The sequence below is a fragment of the Sarcophilus harrisii genome, chromosome 2 (genome assembly GCF_902635505.1).
Source record: "Sarcophilus harrisii chromosome 2, mSarHar1.11, whole genome shotgun sequence".
In the NCBI taxonomy this organism is placed as follows: Eukaryota; Metazoa; Chordata; class Mammalia; order Dasyuromorphia; family Dasyuridae; genus Sarcophilus; species Sarcophilus harrisii.
Window position 1 is genome coordinate 586,283,925 of NC_045427.1, and position 13,436 is coordinate 586,297,360.

The window sequence follows — 13,436 nt, forward strand, 5'->3', positions numbered from 1 at the left end:
AAACCTCTTGTTCCAATTTTTCACCTCTTACCCCCCCCACCCCCTCCCCTAAATGGCAGGATGACCAGTAGATGTTAAATATATTAAAATATAACTTAGATACACAATAAGTATACATGACCAAAACATTATTTTGCTGATGTACAATACTTTCTTTAGATATTTTAAAATATATTCTCTGGAAACAGTTTCAAGTAATGTGCAAATCAGTGTTTCCTAAAACTTAGAAGTGATTCATACCCAAGTATTCCTGAGCCTATTATAACAGGACTAGGTTCTTTAGGGTATTTTAACTTCATATTCCAAATGTATATCAATTAAGCAACTTAAAATGAAGAATAAATTCTTAACAATTTTTTTTCATGTCTACGGTTATCAGATGCTCACATCACATTAAATAATCTACAAGCCCATATTAGATCCCCAAAAATGGCTTTACTCGAATATGAATTTAATCAGAAAATTAAATTTTTTTTCATTCCGGGGCAACCACAGAAACACTTAAATTGACAGCAAACTTTGAAATCCAGGCTAATTTCTGCACCAAATCCAGGTATGGAATAATCCCATTTCTTTTGTGAGTTGTAAACAGTTTTTTTTTTGTTTAATTCATATTGTAAAGAGTTAAGTTTGATAATAAAAAAACTTCTTCCACACTGCTGATGAAGCTACAGATTTCCATACAGTGTGGGGGAGTGTATAGTCACTACAGCTAGTAAATGAAAATATAAAACATCCTGGTTAAATAGAATATTCCCTTTCTATCCTTAGCATGGGCATGTTTTTCATTTCTTAAAGGAAGCCAGGGCACTCATTGTAACAGCTTCGAAAGCTTTTCAGAGAATCATGCTACAGTAATTTGACTCTGAATGGATATGGTGAGATATACTCATTGGCAAAGTAGTTGTGTTTTTTTAGGCAGTGGAAACTAAACTGTTGAATTAAGATTTGATTACAAAATTTTATGAAAAGTGACCTTTTCCCCCAGGAACTCCACGACTCGCAATAGATTCTAAGTATTATTTGAACCATATGCCTCACTTGTGGATGGTTTGTTCGGTTGATGAAGGGGACCATTCCAGCCCAAAGGAAACCAACTAAGATTCCCTTCGTAACCTAACTAGAAGGTTCTAAGAATGAACCAAACCAACTGGTTTACGGTGTTTTGTTTTGTTTTTGTTTTTTTTTCTACTTTCGCCTCCTCCGCCCTTGGTTGGAGATGTTAAGCCTCAAACTCATCAAAAGATTTAAAAGGTCTCGGCGGGACGAGGCTGACGGCCTTGGGCCCAAAGCCTGCGACAGAAAACGCCAAGGCTGTCTGCTGGCACCCAAGTCCAGCTCTGTCAGTCGGTGGGAGTAGCAAGCAGCAGACACAGTTTAGAAGGTTCCTGAAGGGAGGGGAAATTTCTTCCCCTTGTGTCAACAGCCTTCCGTGGAAGGTTTAGCTGACAACCGTTTTCTCGGGTAAAAGGATCTCGCTACTGGCGCCTCTCAGACTTGGCCATAGCCAGAGAGCCGCACGGCCCCCCCACGGTGCTCGGAGGGCTGATGTAAACGCTGGCCGCGTCCCGAGGCGCCCCTCTGAGGTGGCCCGCCCCACTCTGGTGACAGCCCCAGCGCCCGGCCAGAGCCCAGCTCCCGCACCTTAGGGGCGGCCCAGCCCGAGAGGAGGAGCCACGCGTGGGCCGCAGGGTCCGGGGGGAGGGAAGACCACCTCCATGGAGGGGGAGGGGGGGCCTGACCTTTTTCCTATTGACAGCGCTGGACCGGTACATCTTGCTGTTTCTTAGAGAGCCGCACGAAGGACATTTCTCCCCTCGGGCAGGAAAAAAAAAAAGGAGACTCCCGTGTGTGTGCGCGCGCGTGTGTGAATGTGCGTGTATGAGTGTGCGTGTGTGCGTGTGTGAGTGTGTGCCGGGCAGCAGGCCGGAGAGGAGGACGGCGGAGATGTTCAAAAGTAGGCTTTGTCGGTCCCTTCGCCAGGAGTCGGTCCTGGGACTACATCTCCCAGGCTGCTCTGGGCTGCCCCTGCGTCGTGACCCCGGTGCGCACGGAGGCGGCGACTCTTACCTCACAGAGGTAGCCCCGCCGCCAGCTTCAGCTCCTCGGCCGCGGTCCATGGACCGGAACCCGCGCCGCGATCGCCGCCTCCCAGCCCTAGGCCCCTCCTCCCGCCACCGCCTCCTCACCCTCCGCCCGCTAGTCCTCTTCCTCCTCCCTCCCCCGCGTCCTCCCGGAGCCCAGAGGTCGCTCCGAGCCGCCGCCGCCGCCGCCGCCGCCGAGCCGCCCGGGGAGGCGGTGAGGAGAGCGAGCCGCCGGCGGAGCCCGGCTGAGGCCTAGCTCGCCCGCCCCGAGTCTCGCCACTATTGTCCCTCCCTAGGGCCAGGAGCTCGCCTACGTCGCCGCCGCCTCGGCCCGGCCCCGCGGGGAGGGCCTCGAGAAGATGCCCGATCAAGCCCTGCAGCAGATGCTGGACAGGTACGGGGAGCGCCGGACTCGGGCGGAGCTTTCGGTCCCAGCGGATCGGCTGGTTTGGGGAAGGGGTGCGAGGGAGGGGGTCAAAGGAACCCAAAAAGTTGTCAGCCCCTTCCCGTCCTCTCGAGCGTGTGGCCGCGGGCTTCTTGGGTCGCCACTGTCTCTCGCTCCCCGGGGTCGGGAAAGACCGTACCTCAGAGAGACCCTTATCCAGATGGCCTCAAGTGGGCGGGCTGGGTGGGGAACGGAAGCGTTTGGGAAGGGGGACGCTCCGTCGGAGGTGGGCCAAAGACTTGACTCCTGATTCGATTCAGGAAACGTCTGCTAAGCGCCTGCTCTTTTGCGCTGGGAATTAAATTTAAAAAAAAAAGGGGGGGGGGGGGGCGGCCCACAAGAAAACCGAAACAGCCCCTGCCCTCAACGAGGTTACGCTGTACAGAATCTGGGAAACGCAGAGTAGTTACAGGAGGGGAGCAGAAACCCCAAACTCAGAATATCACACAGAAAACTAGAAATTCCCATGAGGTCTGAGAGACTTTTGTCTCATGTGGAAAGAAGAGCTAGGTTACTTTTAAATGCAGTTTAGCAAACGTTTAGGGATATTTCCTATGTTAGCAGTCGTTACAGGTATGGGAGAGCACATAGCATAGGATTTGATAGACTGTATGTATGTGTGTGTATATATATAGGTGCGTACACACATGAAGGAAAATCTATATGTATTTATATATGTATATAGATACATATAGACAACACATTTGAAAGAAAAGAGATAGATTGAGAACCTCGCTCTTTAGGAGCTTACATTCCACTTGGGCAAAACAACTTGTACACCCATAAGTAAATACGAAGTAATTTGAGGAGGGAGTAACTGGCTGGGGGAAGGGACAGGCCAGTCTTCCTAGAGGCACCTGAGCCTATCCTGAGCTCAAGGGGGTGTGAGTCTCCCATTTGTTTAAGCCTCCTAGGCCTAGCAACCTGGGATAATCACTAAAGGAAAACCTGGTTTCCATTTTCCTAGGTTCTGAGCAAGAAAGTCAGGCGGTATGTAGTTTTGTTAATATGAAAACAGCTCTAAGTGGACCACTCACTATTGGGATTCTTTGAGATATAAACTATAGTGAAGTCTATTTTTCCCTGTTAATATTTATTCTCTATGAAACCCCATTCCTTGAGAGTGGGGATTGTTTCATTCTGGTCATCAGTATTCTTAGGGATTAGAACATTTCTTGCCACGCATAGGGCTTGTCGATTGGTAGCTTCTTGCATGAAGCATCACCCTTTACAAGGTCCTTGGCCTCAACATAATGCCATTGAGAAACACCTTATAATAACTGTCCTCAAGAAATTACGTGATGGGTTTAGGGAGGTAGAGGCAATGTGTACGTAGAAAAGTAAATACAAAAGTAATTTCTAGGGAAAGGGCTCTGGCAATTGAGAAGTGATAACTACTGTAAGTTGTGGCACTAGAATACAGTACACTTATGCTAAGGAAGTTGGAATGGAGCAGAAGAGACAAATACAGCCACACAAGTAGGAAACCTGGAAAGAAGGGTATCATCAAAACCCAGGAAATTCAAAGAATCCAGGACAAGAATGCAAAAGTTTCAGAAATTGCCACAGTCAAATGGGCCAAGATAAAAAGGTCATGAATTTAGCAGCTCAGGGAGCAGTTTTTTAATATTAGTTGGTAAGACTTAATCTACTTGACCAGTGAGGAAGCTGCTACTAGAAATTCAAACTTCTTAAAGTTCTGCCCAACAGTTTTTATCTCCTGCTCCAATAAATTGTCTAGACTAACAGGAAGACTTAGATCTCTGTAATTTAGATCTTCTTTTCTGAGTCAGCAGATAGTTAACAACCTTTTTTGAATAGTACATATGTACAATAAGATATTAAATTTATTTTCTGCTTTTGAGGTGACATTTGGCTATTTATAGCTAATCTTCAAGCACAACCTAAAATAAAGGCTCATCCTGCAGTTATTGGTTGGATCTTTTGGAGCAGTGGTGTCTAACTCAAATAGAAATGGAGGCCACTAAATCATATATTAGGATCCCTGCAGGTGCATATTGACAGAAAAAACGCATGTTAACATTATCTGTGTTCTAATATATTTTTATTTATTATATTAAATAATTCCCAATTATATTTTAATCTGGTTCGGCCCCCAGATCCTCACATTTGATACCTCTTCTAGAGGATTTATGGTAGGGCATGAATGAGAGTCACCCAAGATGAAAAGGATATATTTGAATATTCATGAAATGAAACTAAGCTTCTAAATGAAAGCCATGTACTTGATTCTCTGGGGGAGTAACCTGGGGCTAACAAAGATCTGATGCCGTTCCAGCCTCCATTACAAAAGAACCTAGTTCCCCAGTTATCCTGATTGTTTAGAATCTTAGCAGGTCACCTCATTTTCTTCTCATTGTTACTGGGAACAGAATAGATTACATTGGTCTGTCAGTAGTGTTTTCTCAGAGGGACCACTACTACCCCATCCTTGTCAAATGAGATCATAATATTCTAGTTACCTTCCAGCTCACATGTGACGTAAAAGCCTGCTTTATGGATAACATTTATTTAAGAAACATTGTGTAGAAAGTTCTGAAATCAGTGGATCTGAATTTATTCTCGTTTCTATGCTGCTACTTACTAGTCATGTGAATTTGGGCAAGTTAATTAGAATACCTTTGAATTCCCTATTTCCCCACAAAAAAACTCAGTTCAAAGACCACGTTCTACAAAATCTTTTTCCTGATTTCCCACCCTTACAAAAATTTTACCTTGTATCTATTTTGTATATAATTGTCGGCATATTGTTTTCCTGGATAGAATATAATCTTGAGTGTTTCTTTTTTTTTTTTTAATCTTTGTACTCCCAATGTCTACCTCATACTATGCACCTAATAAATGGTTGTTATTTGATCTTAAGAAAGAACTATTGGAACAACTACCTAATAGTTTAGTTTATATCACTCTGTGTGTGTGTGTAAACACATACACACATATACACAGACACACATACATATATACGTCTAATATATTTTATAAACTGTCAAGGAAAACAAAGGTCCTATTTTATTATACATAAGTAATGTCTTCATTTGGCATTGCTTAATGTTGTAAGCCATTTAAGCTACCAAAAATTATTACTGAAAGAGAAATTAATTGTATTTTTATTTAACTTTAGTACAGTGACTGGTTATTATTTTGTATTTTCTTAATGTAGTAATTAAAGGCAAAAAGCAAGTTTATTTTCTTTATTTTTCTTCTTTCTATATTTTTCTCACATTTTTTGAGTTATAAATTATTTCCTTCTTTCCACCCCTCCCTCTTGATTGAAAAGGAAAACAAATTGATATAGATTATATGTGTGCTCTTATGCAAAACATATTTCCATTTTAGTCATGTTGTGAAATAAAACAGACCCAAAAAAGCTAAGGGGAAAAAAAAGAATTTTTTTAATGTATACCTTGATCTTCATTTAAACCATCAGTTCTTTCTATGGAGGTGGATAACATTTTTCATCATAAGTCTTTTGGAATTGATTTAGATAATAGTATTGCTGAAAATAACGAAGTCAATCATAGTTGGTCATTGTTGTATACAATCTTCTGGTTCTGCTCACTTCAATTTTCATCAATTCATTAGTCTATCCAGGCTTTTTCTAAGGCAGATGCCTTGTCATTTTTTATAACAATATTCTATCAAAATTACAACCTCTTAAATCATTCTCAATTGATGGGCATCCCCTCAATTTCCAATTCTTTGTCACCACAAAAAAGTCAGTAGTGACATAGAGTATTTTTTCACATGACTGTCAATAAATAGCTTTGATTTTTTTCATCTGAAAACTACTTGTTCGATATATCCTTTGACCATTTATCATTTTGGGGGAATGACTTGTATTCTTATAAATTTGACTCAGTTCTCTATGTATTTAAAAACCAGGACTTTTGTCAGATAAACTAGGTATAAAAATATTTTTTCCTAGTTTTCTGCTTTCCTTTTAAATCTTGGCTGAATTGGTTATATTTGTATTAAAACTTTTTCATTTGCTATAATTAAAATTGTCCATTTTACATCTGTAATGCTCTGTATATCTTATTTGATCATAAATTTCTTCCTTCATAGATCTGACAAACTAATCCCTACTCCCCTAATTTGCTTATGGTATTATTACCTTTTATGTCTGAAGCTTATAAATCTACTCTTCTCTCTGCTTCTGTTTTATGGATGAGTTCATCCCATTCAAATTCACAATTTTGATTACTGTGTATTTCCCTTCATCCTACTTCACCCCCAAAACTTGTTTATCCTTTTCTTTCTCTCCTTTCATTCTGATCCTCCTCAAAGGTGTTTTGCTTCTGAATACCTCCTCCCTCAAACCACCTTCTCCTTTATCTGTCCCCCTCCCCTTTCCCTTAAGTTCTCCCCTTCCTTCTTCCCTATACCCAAGTTAAGTGTGTATGATATTCTCTTTTTGAGCCAGTTCTGATGAGGTTAAGGTTCAATCCTGTTATTCTCCCCCATCTTAACTGTTACAAGTATCATCTTCCCATATAAGAATGTAAAATTTAATCTCATTGAATCCCTTAAAAATTTCTTTTCCTTTTTACCTTTTTTGTACTTCTTTTGAGTCTTGGATATGATGAAAGTCGGATTTTCTATTCAGCTCTGTTCTTTTCGTCAGGAATGCTTGAATGTTGTCTTTTCATTGAGTATCCTTTTTCCTCCTGAAGGATTATACTCAGTTTTATTGGTTAAATTATTCTGGATTGTAATCATAACTTCTTTGCCCTCCAGAATATCATATTTCAAGAACTCTGATCCGTTAATGTAGAAGCTGCTAAATCTTGTGTTATCACAATTTCAGCTCCACAATATTTGAATCATTCCTTTCTGGCCGCTTGGAATATTTTTTCCTTTACCTGAGAGCTCTGGAATTTGGCTATATTAATGGGAATTTTCATTTTCAAATGCTTTTCAGGAGTTGATCAGTGGATTCTTTCAATTTCTGTTTTATCCTCTGATTCTAAGATATCAAGACTTATTTTCCTTGATAATTTTTGAAAGAAGATATTTGACCTCTTTTTTTGAATCATGGCTTTCAGGTAGTCCAGTAATTTAAGAATTACTTCTGGATCCATTTTCCAGGTCAGTTATTTTTTCCAATTAGAAATTCCACATTTTCTATTTTTTCACTTTTTTGACTTTATTTCTTGATGCCTCATACTCATTAGCTTCTACTTTTCCAGTTCTCATTTTTAAAGAATTATTTTCTTCAGTGAGCTTTTGTTCTCCTTTTTCCATTTGACCAATTTTGCTTTTTAAAGCATTCTTCTCTTAATTGGATTTTTATACCTCTTTTATCATTTCTCTTTCTGTTTTTTTGAGATGTTACTTTATTCAGTATTTTCTGAGTTTGTTTTGTTCTTCCCTGTTACCATAGTAACTTTCTGTGGTCAGGTTCTTTTTTTGTTGTTTGTTCATTTTTCCAGCCTGTTTCTTAACTTTTAATTTTATGTTAACATTGAGTTCTACTCCTAGGGTTATTGTCCTAAGCTTCAGATATTTTTGAACTGCTGTTTTCAGAACTAGTTCTGAGTAGTCTGGAGGTTTTCGGTTCTTCCAAGGTGGTAAAATCTAAGGAGAGATGTGGCCTGCACTCTGGTCTGTGAATAACCCTACGCACTTTTTTCTGTGGTGGAACTATGTTTAGCATCACTTCTCCTGCTGGTGTTCCTCCTTCCTCCTGGAACTGTAACCTAGAACCACATGTGGGCAATATAGTAGTCCTGTTCCCAATGCCAGCAAAGGGTCTGTAGTAATCTTATGGCTAGTTGTCCAATCTTCTTACCCTCCCTGAGCCAATAGCTCCAGCTGCCTCCAATTTAGTCACCCCTGAAGGCCTCCTGGACTTCACTTTCATGCCCGTAAGACAAACCTTCTTTCACCCCATCCTTTTTCTTGGTTCTGCTGCCTCAGAATTTGTTTTCAGGTGTTATTTGAGAGATCTCAGGCAAGTCCCCATCTTAACACAGCCATCTTGGCTATATATAACTTGAGTAAGTGATTTCAAGCATATTTTGTAAACAAATTCTTTGGAACTGTATTTAAGTTTATTATTTTAAGCCTTTTGAATTCAATAAAGCATAATCCTAGGAAACATTGATTATATAATTTTAGACAAGTTACATCACTCAATTGTTTTTCAAAAACTCAAGCATTGCTTTTGAGTTTTGAGAATATAAGTCAGATAACTTGTACAGCATTAACATTTTGATCTGTACAACAAATACTTCTGTCCTTAAATTCCAATTGTGTTGGATATCCCTAACTCTTATTTGCCAGGATAATTGAACTTGTTCTTTTCTACTTTTGCTTCTAGACATCTCAAACAAAGGGTCTGCAGTTTCTGTTTCTTCTTTCTTACCATCTGTTTTCACAAAGTTTAAACCCCTGGTTTTACAGATAAGGAATCTGAAGCCTAAGAAATAAAGTGACTCACTGAAAAACCACCCAAATAGTAAATAGCAAAGGCAGATTTGTCCCTTCTAGACAAGTAGGACTCTCAGCATGCCCTTCATGATGTGACCAGACTAATCATTCTTACATATAGATCTGGTTGTATCAGAAGATCATAGCATTTAAATTGGAAAATCAGCTGTTCCTGTTTCTCATATAAGACCCATTAAAGATTACCTGAATTGATTAAGTCAGGTATTGCAAGTTTACACATGCAATAAATGACAAAACCTAGGTTAAAACTCAAGACTTGTGACTAAATTCAGCACACTATTGACAGTATCATGCACAAACTCCTTCACCTGGTTACTTAAGGTCCTTAAGAATATTCCACTACCCTACCTTTCTAAAATGCAATAGAAAATATTGACTCTGACCCCTTCCTGTTTCTCTTGGTCACACAACACTGAGTTTTAATTTCCTTACCTGCAAAATGACTATAATAATAATCAAAATGTTTAACTCAGTAGGGTTCTTGTGAGGAAAGCACCTTGTGAAACTTTTATATCACATTATTATTTCTTCTGGACTTTTCATTGTGAGTTGTTGCCAGTTAGATTACTTTCTAAACACATCCCTCATTTCTCCTATCTCCTTTGAATCTCTCATAACACTTTGCTAGTGTCAACATGACACAGTGACTGCATGGAACGCTGGACTTAGGAAAAACTGAGTTTGAATACTGCTTCTGACAGTTATGTCTGACAGTAACATATGACCAACAGGCAAGTCAGTTATGTACTCAACATCTTTCCTCATCTGTAAAATGGCATGTACATACCATGAACATGCCTGTAAATAGCATGGATGTCACAGGATTGTTTTAAGATTGTAGTAAGATAATATTCTCAAATCTTGAAGGATTATTTGTCAGCTTTTAAATTTTCATATTTCTTCTATAAATATCAAGATTTAATTTATATTACAATAATGGTACTTTTCTTAATCTCCCTTCACTCCAACTGTGTAAGCTCAAGTGTAGTGACCATTCAAAACTAAACTTTATATCTTTTTAAACATATAATAATGTCTGGTTTAAATAGATAGGTTCTTAAATACTGAAAGTGCCTTTTCTCAAATAAATAGTCATTTCTCAGTCTTCATTCTATCAATGCTTTCTATGATACTCCTGTATTCTGTGGCTCCACTTTTCTTCATGATCATATCTGACTTCTCTTTCTTTCTCTTAAGTATAGGTCTCCCTTAACAGTTCAGTTGTCTTGTTCTTTTCCCTCTGTGTTCTCCATCTCAGAGGGTTTATCCTCTCTCTCTGTTACAATTATTACTTCCATCCTCTTTTGACATTTGTTCATTTAATGAGCAAATACTAAGTGCCTGTGCCATACAGGACTCGATAGAAGACACTAGAGAAACTATAAAAATTAATTAAAACAAAGTCCTTGCCTTCATGAAATTTAAACTGAAACGGTCAAAATAAGACACAGAAGTTATCCATCATGTGAATTTTCTATCACCTTAAATAAATAAAAGTGAATTTCCATAAGACTGGTTCTTTCTCATTATTTCCCTGTTGGAACCTGAGAATCATCTTGAGCTTTATTTTCTTTTGATATCCTAGGCATGTTTTTAAAATGTCAGGACGTTATTTCTAAATACAGTTCTTATCTCTTATACTTTTAAATTATCCTTTTTTTTTTTTTAATCCTGTAGCAGTACATTTGTGTGTCTGGTGCAATTAAGGACTATTAACAGAAAATGAATATTAAACAATTTAATAAGTCTATTCTTTTTTTTTTTTAAATCTTATTGCTTTACATATTGATATTGTTGCTACTTAGAGAGTGAATCCTAAACTTGCAAAAAAGATAGTGCTAGAAGTATGAAAAAGACTACCCCTACTAAGTAATACAAAGAAAATAATGATTAGTACTCTTTTTACATTTAAGAGAATGGAGAGCCTAGAATGGGGCCTAGCAGTCCCATGGCTATGATGATCTAAACAAAGTTTAAAAAAAAAAACTGTTTAGACCACACACACAAAATTTGCAGTGAACATTTTGAAATGAGAAGAAACATTAAGAGAAAATATTTAGAGAGAGATTTTATATTCTGGTTCTTTTGTATATGTGTGGTCATATTTGATTTTGGCAAATCTGTAGTAAATTTATCGCCCTCAGAACTTCAGAACTCTCTCCTCATCCTGATCTCTCTCTCTCTTGAGACTCTTGAACTCTACCTTGGGTTCCTAAGCTCTGATAAATGAATTTTTTAACCTTATTTCAAGAGGTCCTAGATCTGCACCCAACTTTTTGATATCTATTTACCATAATATGTGCTCTCTGGCTATCATTCTTTTTTTTTTTTTTTCTTTAATAGCCTTTTATTTACAGGATATATGCATGGGTAACTTTACAGCATTAACAATTGCAAAACCTCTTGTTCCAATTTTTCACCTCTTACCCCCACCCCCACCCCCTCCCCTAGATGGCAGGATGACCAGTAGATGTTAAATATATTAAAATATAAATTAGATACACAATAAGTATACATGACCAAAACGTTATTTTGCTGTACAAAAAGAATCAGACTCTGAAATATTGTACAATTAGCTTGTGAAGGAAATCAAAAATGCAGGTGGGCATAAATATAGGGATTGGGAATTCAATGTAATGGTTTTTAGTCATCTCCCAGAGTTCTTTTTCTGGGTATAGCTAGTTCAGTTCATTACTGCTCCATTAGAAATGATTTGGTTGATCTCGTTGCTGAGGATGGCCTGATCCATCAGAACTGGTCATCATCTAGTATTGTTGTTGAAGTATATAATGATCTCCCTGGTCCTGCTCATTTCACTCAGCATCAGTTCGTGTAAGTCTCTCCAGGCCTTTCTGAAATCATCCTGTTGGTCATTTCTTACAGAACAGTAATATTCCATAATATTCATATACCACAATTTATTCAGCCATTCTCCAACTGATGGACATCCATTCAGTTTCCAGTTTTAGTCTGGCTATCATTCTTATTCATTCTTTTCTCCCTCCCACTGGAATCTTAGACTTCACCATTAGATCTTCTATTTCTGATAAATAAGCTTTTACCATATTTCATGTGAACCATACCTGTACATCATTTTCCACCTTTTCTTCCTTTTGATACTTTACACTTTCTTCCTTCCCTTTCCATACCTCTTTATGGATTATTTTCTCCCATAAGAATATAAGCTCTTTGAGGGCTGAGACTACCTTGCTTGTTTTTACTTGTATCTCCAGTGCTAAGCATAGTGACTAACACTTAGTAATGCTTTATTTATTTTCTTGTGTTGCCTTCAAAGTATCCATTATTTTAATAAAGTAGGTGTTCCCCATTGGTACTTGTTTCAAGTAATACTCTGTGAAGAACTACTTAATAATGAAATACCTCCTTATAGAAATTAGAATTATATTTTGAGTTACCACTACATAACTCTCAGATTGGCTGACAGGAAAAAATAATGACAAATGTTGGGAATGTGGGGAAAATGGGACACTAATACATTGTGGGTGGAATTGTGAATGGATCCAACCTTTCTGTAGAGCAATTCTGAACTGTACTCAAAAAGTTATCAAACTGTGCATACCCTTTGATCCAGTAGTGTTTCTAGTGGGCTTATACCCCAAAGGGATATTAAAGAAGGGAAAGGGATCTGTATGTGCACGAATGTTTGTGGCAGCCCTCAGTCAGCAGGATGATTTCAGAGAGGCCTGGAGAGACTTACATGAACTGATGCTAAGTGAAATGAGCAGAACAAGGAGATCATTGTACAGGGCAACAGCAAGATTATATGATGATCAATTCTGATGGATGTGGCTCTTCTCAACAATGAGACAATTAAGGCCAGTTCCAATAATCTTGTTATGATGACAGTCATCTACACTCAAAGGAGAGGACTGTGGGAACGAAGTGTGGATCACAATGTAACATTTTCCTTTCTTTTGTTGCTGTTTGCTTAAATTTTTTTTTTCCATATGCTTTCCTTTTTGATCTGATTTTTCTTGTGCAGCAAGATAATTGTATAAATGTAATAAGTATATATTGTATACCTATATTGGATTTACATATATTTTTACCATGTTTAACATATATTGATTACTTGCCATCTAGGGGAGAGAAATTGGAACACAAGATTTTGCAAGAGTCATTGGTGAAAAATTATTCTTGTGTATGTTTTGAAAATAAAAAACTTAAATTAAAAAAAAGAAACAAACAAAATTAGAGTTTATAATACTCAAAATAATTAGTCCCTATTTTCACTAGGGTTTATCCTTTTAAGAAAAAAACCTTACTACAGTTTTATGCTTCCAAGTATATTTTACATTTAATAGATTTATCCCTTCATTAATTTTTTAATTTCCTTTTCACTATATCTTTCCCCTTTTCTTGCAGATGTGGCTGACATTCTATAGCCCTAAGAAATAAAGAAAAGGGGGGAC

At 38.2% G+C, this 13,436-nt stretch overlaps 2 protein-coding genes across 7 annotated transcripts in view; one reads left to right on the forward strand and one right to left on the reverse strand.

The window, feature by feature from the left end:
* Nucleotides 1-1,844, reverse strand: part of CPEB3 (cytoplasmic polyadenylation element binding protein 3) — a 267,785-nt gene extending 265,941 nt beyond the window's left edge. For all 6 annotated transcript variants that reach the window (XM_031956050.1, XM_031956048.1, XM_031956046.1 and 3 more), the window contains exon 1: nt 1,743-1,844. The gene's annotated coding sequence lies outside the window, so the exon portion shown is untranslated. The remainder of the gene's footprint in view (nt 1-1,742) is intronic.
* A 369-nt stretch (nt 1,845-2,213) lies between these two features.
* The window catches only part of MARCHF5 (membrane associated ring-CH-type finger 5), a 58,944-nt gene continuing 47,721 nt past the window's right edge, over nt 2,214-13,436 (forward strand). The window contains exon 1 of the mRNA XM_031956051.1: nt 2,214-2,478. Within this exon, the coding sequence (XP_031811911.1) occupies nt 2,444-2,478 (35 nt within the window). The 5' untranslated portion in view covers nt 2,214-2,443. The remainder of the gene's footprint in view (nt 2,479-13,436) is intronic.